Here is a 10,955-nt window from a genome sequence, read left to right on the forward strand (position 1 = left end):
GCAGCTCCCATCACTGAGAAAAGAATCAATATCATCTGTGCGTATTTCAGCTAAACACAAGCAAAACCTGCACTGAGCGCTTTAAGTGATAGAAACTGTTAATATCATCACTAATTCCACTTCATTGATTCATTCTGAGCTTTTAAAAGCGTGTGCGGATTTGTGTGTGAGTGAGACTCGATGGACACAATAGTTTTACCTCACACAACCTGGGTCAGGAGCTTCTAAAGGGGAAGTTAAACATGGTGGAAACAAGTTAGAGCTCACACAAACTGCTGACTACAGAGGAAGAACAGGCCTGTCAACTCTTCTAAGTCTGTGTAAATGATGTAGGAACAATCATCATGGATTACAATGTCAGATATTATTTGTCATTTTGATCAGTGGTTCTCAACCTTTTCAGCTCACGACCCCCAAAATAAAGGATCCAGAGACCCCCACTGTACCTGAAGGTGGTTGAACACAGACATGAACATTGAAGAATAGTCATGTGGAGGCAGGACCATCTATAAGGGGGAATAAAGGGGAGAGATTTTTGGGGTCCATTCATAAAGTCAGTAAAATGATGGTCCGTTGTTCTATGAATCTGTGATAACCACATTTATTTATTCATCTGAATAATATCCACTTTTATCAAGGAATTCTATTATTTGCACCCTAGTATATAGTCATCTTAAAGATGTAAATCATTGTTTTAATCAGAAATAAAATGGCTTAAAAAATGGTTAAAAATGGGTGCAAAGTGTCAATATTGCCTTTAAAGTGGCAGAAATGTAATTTAAAAAGTAGGAGCAATTAGTTTAAACTGACAAATAATGGACATTAAAAATCATGAATGTGGTTAAATTGGCAAAAATAATAACATTTGGTGAAAAGAGGTTAAAAGTGATAATAGGTCAACATAATGTAACATTTGTGGGAAAAGTGGTGGAAAGGGTTTATAAGTGCCGAAAAATGTCTTGAAAGTGGAAAAAATGTGCAGAAAAAACATTGAAATTGGACGAACAAGTGGCAGAAATGGGAGTAATGTAGCAAAAATGCATTAAAAGGCGCAAAAATAATGCAAAAAAAGTGATGAAAAGTTTGATGTAGTTGCAGAAAAAGGGTAAAATAAGCAAAAATGGGCTTAAACAGTTAAAAAAATATATTCTTAGTTTCTTGAAGGCATCTGGTGACCCCCTCTAGTGTCGCACGTCCTCAAATGGGTTCCTGACCCCGAGGTTGAAAACCCCTGATCTGCATGGCTTGAGAAATCCTGGTAATAATGAAGTAAAAACTATTTCATGCATCTGTCTACGGGACTCATTTAGTGTTTAGAGTGGAGATCCAAGCACATGATCTTTGATTTATTGATCTAATAGGGTTTATCTGATCAAATATGATAGTCTTCAGCAGCTTTTAGGTCACATAATCCAACATTAGGAGGTTACAGTGTATTTTAGTGCATACTGTACGTAAGGGCCTCACTTAATCTTTCCTCTCATTGGTGGACAGGCTGCTAAACAGTGAGATCTGCAGCCTTCCTCCTCTGAATGAGTCGGTCAACGATGATGACGAACACCGCAGAGCAAAGCAGGCAGATGCCAGAAAGGTAGAAGGCACATCTGTAGTCATTGGTCTCATCCACCAGCCAACCTGCAGCGCAAACCCAGGGAAAAACAAAACATCACAGGGGGCTCAGCACAGTGTGTAACTGCTATGATATGGATTAACTATAGACGTGGTTTTTATTCCTTACAGAAGTTCATTTATCAGATGTTTGGTTTGGGTTTTCACTTCCACCAATAAGGAGGAACATATTTTTACTGGCATTTATCTCTGTTTTTTTTCTGTTAGCAGGATTAAATCAAAAGTACTGAACAGATTTAGATCAAAGATAGACCTTAGGCCATAGAAGATTCTTTTAAAGGGGACCTGTAGTGGAAATGTATATAACAAAAAAAATGTGTTTAATGTAATACCAATAAACAAAAAAAATATAAATAAATAACACCACACATTAAAATCTAGCTGTAATACAGATTGATTTACGTCTGGACATCCAGGCTAGTGCAGACGTGCAACTGACGACCCCCAAAGTAAACACAGAAATACACAAAATGACAGTAACACACACACACACACACAAAAAAAGACAGACTAAAATAATCAAAATCACTCCAAAAACACACAAAATGACTACAAAAATAGCCTGAAATCTATAATACAACAACAAAAATACAAAAAACAAAAACCATTAAGAAAAATCTTCATTGGACAGGCAATTTACATTAAATGTACATTTCCCCTTGTTGCTACACGCATCACTGTTTTGTAGTTAATTCCGCTGTCGTGATTGTGCGATGTTATGGTAAATTATATATATTTTTAAAAAGACTAATGTTACAATTCATTTTGAAATGTGAGATTAATTACAATCATGAAATCATGCTTATGAGTTAAAATGAAAAACTTTTGAAACATTGATTTCAGACATTTTAATCACAATTAAGGCCTTATTTTTAGATTCATGAATTTAATGCCTTTTAAGACTTTTTAATGATCCATGAATGAAACCTTGATTTAAATTATGGAGGGGATCTGGATCAATAGACTAATTCTGGATCAGTTTAAAAAAGGTAAAAATCTCGATCTCTCATTAGTTGCGAAATTGAAAAAAAATTACCAATCTTTATGATAATTGACTCAGTTGTCCATTTAATTGCGATATTTGGCGCTTGGCGGAGGTTTGCGCTCTCTGACGTTGCATTTCTATTGCCTGCAGTGCTTTTCACCGGCCAATCAACACGTTGCTCACCTGCAGCAGGTGGGCCCATGAAGCCCCCGATAGTCCTGAACATCATGAAGAGCCCCAGCCCGCTGTCGAACCCCTCCAGGGTCACGATGTCCACGATGGTGATGATGTGGACGGAGACGACGCAGCCGAACAGGAAACCGTAGAGAGACGCCAACGCCACGATGGTCCAGTAGTTGTTACTGATGGACACCAGCAGGAGAACCACGGCCTGTAGAGTGGTCACTATGATGAGAAGCTGCAGGTTTCTCATTAACCTCATGTTGGCAATCCATCCACATATGAGCCTTCCGGCCAGGTCGGCCATCGCCAGCACAGAGAGGACGGAGGCCGACCAGTACATGTCTATCCCAAGCCTGTTGGTGAACGGCACCAAAAACAGAGGTGGAATGAAAAATCCCGCCGCAGCAAAGATGGCGAACAGGATATAGACGCACAACTCAGGTTTCCTTAGTAGCGAGCACTGGAAAATAGTCTTCCTTTTAGGTGAAGGCACAGGTCTCTCTCCATCAGGGCAGTCTTTGGTTTCCTGTGTGGCCTCCAGGGGCCTCATGAGCGCACCGCACACACACAGGTTGAGCTGAAGCCCTCCAATGATAAGTAAGGCCCCCTGCCAGGTGTACATCTCAATGAGCCACTGGAAGAAGGGTCCGAACATGACGGCGAAGACGCACTCCCCAGAGCTGGCGACAGCACAGGCGATGGGACGCCAACGCACAAAGTAGTGGCTCACTATGCTGTTGGCAGGAGTCCAGGAGAGGGCGATGCCTGATCCTACAGAGAGGAAGAAAAGTACAATAACTGTTTGTATCAGCCCTCCTTCCGTTTGCTAAGGTTTCATTTATTCAGACAACTGTTGCTGAGGAAATCCACTTTTGATCTCCAGACATGTTTTAACTGTCAACTGCCAGTCTTAGTCAGAGGCATCTGCCGATCAAAAGTGGATTTATTCAGACAGTTGTCTGAATAAATGAAACTTTAACATACTATTCAAAAAGTAGACAAAAGGAATCTTGCTGGAATTACTACGCGGAAGTCAAGGAAACTTCAAAGGAAACATCAAAGAGATCAGCAGACGCCTCTGACGAAGAGTGAAAATCTTAACATACTATTGAAAAAGAAGACAAATTACTGAAATGACTACACTTTTTTTAACTTCTCCAAGAAAGTTAAATATTATTTAAAAAAAACAGTTAGAGGCGTCTGCCGATCGCTTTGATGTTTCATATAGGCAGACGCCTTTGACGAAGACTGGCAGTTGACAGTTGAAGCATGTCAGGAGATCAAAAGTGGATTTTCTAAGCAACAGTTGTTTGAATAAATGAAATCTTAACATACTATTCAAAAAGAAAACTAAAGGAATCTTGCTATAATTACAATGCAAAAGTCAAGGAAACTTCAAAGGAAACATCAAAGAGATCGACAGACGCCTCTGACGAAGACTGGCAGTTGACAGTCAAAATTTGTCAGGAGATCAAAAGTAGGTTTCCTAGGTAACAGTTGCATGAATAAATGAAACCTTAACATACTATTCTAAAAGAAGAAAACAGAAATAATCTTGCTGGAACTATTACACTTTTTTTTTTACTTCTCCAAGAAAGTGAAATATTCTAAAAAAAAGGAAGAACAAGTACCATACCCTGGAGGACACCCATGCTGAGGTAGAGCCAGGGCAGACTAAGGTCCAAAGATGCCAGCACCATCCCAGAGCAAGACAGAAGACCTCCCACAATGATGACCGTTCTCTGTGAAAACTGCACGGTGAGAGCGCTGGCTACAGGAGCTGCAGACAGGAAGACAAAAACCCAGTAAACACATCATGGCTCCACTAAACCAAACCCTACTGCAGGGATGGGCAACTCTATCACAGCGGGGGCCACAAAAATGTGATTGTATCTGATCCGAGGGCCACATTATCAACATTCATGCCAGTATTTTGTGCATTTTGCTGCTGTTTTGTGTGTTTTTGGAGTTATCATGTGTGTTTTTGTTATTGCTTTGTGTTCTTGTTGCTTTTGTGCATTTATTGGGTCACTTTCTGTATTTTTGTAGTTGTTTTCTGTATTCTCCTGTCATTTTGTGTAATTTTGTTAACAGTGTGTGTGTCTGTAGTTATATTCTATAATGTGTTATGTGTGTTTTTGTAGTCATTTTGTTTGGTTAAGTGGTTGTTGTGTCCGTCTTTGTTGTCATTTCATGTTTAATTATCCATTTTGTGTATTTTTGGACATTTTGGGTGATATTTTGTGTATTATGTTGGGCTTCATTTTCTTTCCAACTTCTTGAATTACAATTTTTAGGGATTTGTTTTAGGGGCCACAAACATTAAACTAAGGGCCACATGTGGCCCCTGGGCAGCCAGTTGCCCATGCCTGCCCTGCAGCCTTGTTACCTCCAAGGTGAAACAGAGCAATAGTGGTGGAGGTCACCCACGACGTGGTGCTGGTTAGGACTCCGAAATGATCCTGGATGTCCAGGAAGAAGAGGCCAAAGTTTTTGAGGACCGCAGTGGTGAGCCCCACGACGAAGAAAGCAGACACCACCACCACCCAGCCGTAGCCTCCATCAGGAGGTCTGGCTTTGCTGGACAACATCCTCCTCCTCTCCTGCCAGAGGTGAAAGGTCACACTGACACGGAGGGCCCAGATCTGTATTGATTAATTTTACTTCATTAATCCTAAAACAGGAAATTCACACGTTACAGCAATGAACAGATACAAAGAAAAACCAAAAAACACAATGAGTACCAGGTAAATTTACAGTACATACAGTATATTACTGAGAATAATCCCACTAGCAGAGGCAATAGAAGACATATTTAGCATAGTCATTGTTTTTACTATGAACTGACTCAGCATTCTGGCCTCTGATGAACCTTTGTATATTAAACATCTACAACACAGCATTAGCAGCAATAAATAATTATTAATAAATGACTTCTACTTCCACTTTAAAGAGCCTTTCAGCTATGAGTAAAGTTAAGTAAATGCTCTATTAAAACAGCAAAATATGCAGATTTGTATTCATTTATTTAGAAATGAAAGAAAAAAGTCCAACTTCATTATGTGTCCAATTACATGGGAACCAAGAAGTTATCTACACACAAAAATGCAAGATATCGCAATATTTTTTTCGTATTTTTATTCACAAGATGTCAATGAGGTTATGAGAAGTATCATGAGGGGGGTGGGGTTGGGTGTGGACGTTAAATAAAAAATATTCTACACTCTAGATATTTATGAATTTTTTTTTCTTTTCTTTTCTAATTCCTGTTGAGTTAAAAAGTTCATATCCAGAGTAAGTATATATGTATGTCTAGAGTTTAAGTAAAATAAAGCATTTCAATGACTGAATGAAAACAGTTGTGATGTGGAGAAACATTCTTGAATACAATATAAAAAAAATTACATTTTAAGTGACAAAAAAACGCCAGAAAAATTCCTTTTTTTTTAAACTTTTGTAGAAGCTACATTAAATATGGCTGCCTGCTTGTGCTTAGCTTTGTTAGGATTGGCTTATTGGTGCTGGGCGTGTCACTGGGCGTGTCGCTGGGTGTGCCCAATCAATTAAGCAGAGGTGACTTATACAGGTGGGTAAGGTGGTGGCACATGGGAGTGAGTTAAGCTGTGGGACAAAACCCTGTGTTGATCGCAATTTGGAAGAACTTGTTGATGGATTGTTGACCTTGGGACACACATTGGTTGCTACTTCGTGTACCGGACGTCGGACGTGGAGCGGCGTCGGAACTACTGGAGCCTGCAGAGCAACGCGCTAAGCCAGGTGTGTGTGCTTCATCAATCATGTCCACAGTGGGTTGGTTTGTCCAGTGGGAGCATTGCAAAACCCACCTCAGTGGTCAAAAGTTTTCATTAGTTCGCCGATATTCTTTTGAAAAAATACAATTCTTATAATAATGTACGTAATATACAAGTGCCATAAAACACAGTGACTGTACAACATATATATATATGAATTCATTTGTTATTCTTTTAAAAATACTAGTTTAAGTTTTCATCGAAATCAAACTTTTGAGACTTTAGGTTGGTTCTTCTTCTGTTGTGCAATTCTTCTTCACAACGTAAATGGCGGAGTGACACTATGCCCAGCAGTTCATGTTTGGTACTGCAGGAAAAATGAAGCAGAAAGTGGCCGCCTGCCTGACTTTATTAATTTAAAACATTAAACGACGTGTCGACGTAGTCAACATTATCAATTATTGCATTACTGTATATGTTGCACACATTGTGGTTGGCGCGAATCTTGAGACGGTCTATATAATTCTATTTTTAATCCCCGCCCCCAGGAATAATCACAAACTCTGCCTATGCTTTTGACAACATTTATTATTCCATCTTTAAACCATGCATAGTGTCTGTTTCCCCTCACACCTGTGTACAACATAGAGATGTTGGTCATTTGTTTTTAACATTTTTTTTTTATTATTATTTACAAATATTTATTGGTGCCATAAGTGAAAAACTGATGTTTAAAAAAATTGTTCATGAGGGAAATTCAAAACGCTGTATAAAAAAACCAAAACAAAAACCCTAAAACAATTGAAAGCCAGGGGTTCTCAACCTGTCTCACCCTGGGACCCACATTTTTTTTTTTTTTTTTAAGAATTCAACCAACTAAATTTAGTTTTTCAAAAATAGCCATTAAAAACACACATATGTAATCATTTTTAAAACATAAATCTATATATTTTCCTGTGTAAAATGTATTTTAAAGCATTGCCTGTCAAAGAAAAATTTCTTTCAAATTAAAAAGACAAGTCCAACATGAAACATTAAGTATTTATTTATTTCTGCCCTAAGATATAAAAAAAAGTCCGAAAAATAGGGGAAAAAAATTGCATGAAAAACAGAACAAAATTAGTCCAAAAAACAGGAAACTATTTGCATGGAAACCGAAAGATAATTACTCAAAAAAACAGAAGGAAAAAAATAAATAAAATAATAATAATAATAATAATAATAATAATAATAATAATAATAATAATAAAAAATAATAATAATAATATATATATATATATATATGTTTCTGTAGCATACATCGCCTGTTCCAAAAAATATATATGAATAAACACAATGACTTCGTTCAAACATCGTTCACCACAACAAAAAAATGATGATGATTATTTTCTAAAGGAGCTTTTTGTACAAATAAACACATCGTGTAACTATAACGCATGAGGAAAATAAGTTTTCTAAGTGAAAACAAAGACTTACGTGTCCTCCTCACGGTCGTTCTGCCGGTGTAGCGGACATCTTTCCCTCTCCCTCACCGAGCGGAGCTGTCAGAGGCAGCCGGCATCAGGCCGCCTCCTGCGGGGAACTACCCGGTCATGTTAGGTGATGAGGCGGAGGGCGGGCTCCGGCTTTCAGCCGTGTTTTCCTTGTAATTTGACACTGAAGCTGCATTTGCGTAGCAGACAAAAATATTTTAAACCCTAGAGTGACTAGACAGAAACAGTATCCTGTCAGTGTGTGTCCACCAATGGACCTTTTCTTTTCAAAATAAAAGCGTCACGAATACAGTATCTTGTTGATTTTTTTTAAAATTTATTTTTAAATATAATGTACAAAAAATAAAAAAATTAAATTATTTATATACATATATATATTTATTTTTTTCAACTAGAGTTGGGCAATATACTTTGATTCAAGATATATCGAATAATATATTTTGGCAATATAAAAAAATGACAATATCCAGATATATTTTTTCAACTTGTTTTTATCTATACAATCACATAGTACGAATCACATCATATACACATATCATGAAGTATTTAATATTATTCATAGAGTGCAGTCAAACCGTGTCCTTCTTTACAAATATTTCCATATTTTGGAGATATGTTAACTGTCTATGTTCAATAATCTATTGAAACATACTGTAAGCGGAGAAGTTGATATATAGCGCTGTTATTGAGTTGTTGCTATTGTTTTTTTATATATATAATGCTGTTTGGGGATGGGCTCCGATAAGCAGTTTCTGCTTCAGCCCATTCCATTCTTTGTTGTTAGAATGAATGTTTATTTTTTGTATTGCATTGTATATGTTTGAAGACAGCCAAGAACAAATATGTTATCAATCAAAATAAAAATCCAAATATTTTATTGCTTGTTTAGCTGATTTTAGCTTATAAAATAATTGTTTTAGGAGTCAAAAAAAAAAAAAAGAACAGTTGGATGATCACTGAGTGTGTCCTAACCCAGACCTGCCCCTAAACAAGTCACACTATAGAACTCACTCACACGTGCTGTCCCTCAGAGCAGAAAAAGCCAAAAGTGGCACATATTGTGCAGCTGTTTGTTAATAAATTATCTTTCTGGTTTGACTTTATTGAGATAAAAATATTGAGATTGGTCTTGTATATCACCATTTGGGGAAAAAATATTGAGTTATGGTTCATATCGCCCAGCCCTAGTGTCATCAAACGAGCAAGAAAGGAAGAGACGAAAGAACGTGACAACAGTTAAAAATTAAACATTTCAATCCAAATATTAATAAGAAGAAAATACTTTCAAAGTCCCACCCATTTAAAAAAAAAAAAAAAAAAAAAAAAACAAAAAAAAAACAAAAAAAAACAAAACAAGCTAAGTTATGTCAGTCCATGAGGCCAGTGGTTCCCAACCTTATTGTCCTGTGCTTCCCTTTTCATATGACAAGTACTGTACCCCTCCACCTTTTCATCTGCTGTTTCATTTATGTATCAGCGAGTTCTCCTGTGTCTACAACATGATTCCTGAAGGCTTAATCCACAAATCCAAAATACTAAGTGCAATTATTAAAAAAAAACAAACAAACTAGTAAAGCTACTTTCATGTGATTACTTCATCATTAATAAGTAAATACTACCTTTGTTGTCAGATATGTGTGAATAAATGGCCTCTACGACATTAATTAATCAGGTTTTAATAAATTACAAAAATAACAGTATTTTATTGAGAAATAGTAGTTAGTTTGTGGTAGATTTGTCCAAAAAAGGACTAAAAACAAACAAGGACATTTTTCCTAATTAAAAAAAAAACAACCACATTGAGTGCTAAATGTTTAAGTGCCCCTTGCACTGCACTCCTGTACCCCTAAAGGTATGCATACCCCTGTTTGGGAATCACTACATTAGTCAATCAAACAAAAAAACAACTCATTTTTCTACAGCTCCTGAGACCTTTAAGTGTCCAACATTGTTAAGTATTTATTAATGAGTTGTCTTCAATCTTTTCCCGATCTTTGGCGCATTGAGACATTTATACATGTTTTCCTGAAGTTTTGGATATTTGTGGGTTGCAATTTACTATTTTCATTCATTTAGTTAGTTTACTATAGAATGAGTTGGGAAAATTATAGAGCAGATGTTAATTTAAACACATTAAATATACCAGAATGATGGGAATGCATTTATACATGTTGTTGACCTTGGTTAAGTCAAATTTAAAATAAGTGTCACATGATGGGCTAATGCTTTTACAAGATAAGATTCAAAATTAGTGTTTAGACCTTTTTTTTTTGGACTAGTTGGTGAACCATTCTTTATGGATTTCAGTTTTATGAGAGAAATGATCAATGTCACTTTCCTTTAATTGTTTTACAGATTAGTTCATCTTTAATTTCTACTTAAAAACTGTTGGTTATTGCTTGTATGTGTTTTATTCTTGTGTGCTTTTAAAATGATCTCTAAAAAAAAAAAAAGAAAAAAAAACAAAACATTAGTATCCAACTCAGCAATATAATAAATGTATTTTTATTTTATTTTTTTTCCCCCAAGAATAAAACATGTATGCTATCTCAAAAAGCATTGCATTATGTAGTCTTGACCTTTCATAGCACATGCAGGCAAAAATGTTAAAAACAAATAACTAATTTCATAAAAATGTCACAAACATAAGGTTAGATTCCAAAGGTTTAGATACTAGAAACATTACATCATTGCAAAAATAATTGCAGGTTAACTTCACTTACTTTCTTTACTTGAATTACTAGAATTATTAGTCTGTAAATCATCTCGTGCTTCTGCATCATTAAAGGGTCCACCAAAAAGTCAAACTGTTAACGTCAGTGTTCCATTTACTGGCCTGCTCTAGTTTCTACGGTTACATAATCACATGCAGTTGGTAATCTTTACTGGTCTTAAGAACGCAGGGGTTAAAAA

General features: G+C 36.4%; 1 protein-coding gene across 2 annotated transcripts; it reads right to left on the reverse strand.

The window, feature by feature from the left end:
- Positions 1-1,058: 1,058 nt before the first annotated feature.
- LOC114469882 (monocarboxylate transporter 13) lies at positions 1,059-8,265 on the reverse strand. 2 transcript variants are annotated; one of them, XM_028457769.1, is made up of 5 exons: positions 8,026-8,265; positions 5,187-5,442; positions 4,434-4,577; positions 2,798-3,568; positions 1,059-1,635 (listed from the first exon to the last, which is right to left on the reverse strand). In XM_028457769.1, the coding sequence occupies exons 2-5, from the start codon at positions 5,386-5,388 to the stop codon at positions 1,499-1,501; spliced, it is 1,254 nt and encodes a 417-aa protein (XP_028313570.1). In that variant the 5' UTR covers positions 5,389-5,442; positions 8,026-8,265; the 3' UTR covers positions 1,059-1,498. The 2 variants fall into 2 exon arrangements, with proteins under 2 accessions (XP_028313570.1, XP_028313571.1); XM_028457770.1 differs by having other exon boundaries at positions 5,187-5,471.
- Between the last annotated feature and the right edge of the window lie 2,690 nt (positions 8,266-10,955).

Source organism: Gouania willdenowi, chromosome 9, assembly GCF_900634775.1.
Source record: "Gouania willdenowi chromosome 9, fGouWil2.1, whole genome shotgun sequence".
In the NCBI taxonomy this organism is placed as follows: Eukaryota; Metazoa; Chordata; class Actinopteri; order Blenniiformes; family Gobiesocidae; genus Gouania; species Gouania willdenowi.

Excerpts from the sequence above, each read along its gene's own strand:
- LOC114469882 (XM_028457769.1), bottom strand. The coding sequence starts at position 5,388 with ATGTTGTCCAGCAAAGCCAGACCTCCTGATGGAGGCTACGGCTGGGTG. Across the intron at positions 4,578-5,186 it reads TGCTCTGTTTCACCTTGGAG|CTCCTGTAGCCAGCGCTCTC; the intron begins GTAACAAGGCTG and ends TCCTGTCTGCAG. Across the intron at positions 3,569-4,433 it reads CAGCATGGGTGTCCTCCAGG|GATCAGGCATCGCCCTCTCC; the intron begins GTATGGTACTTG and ends TCCTCTCTGTAG.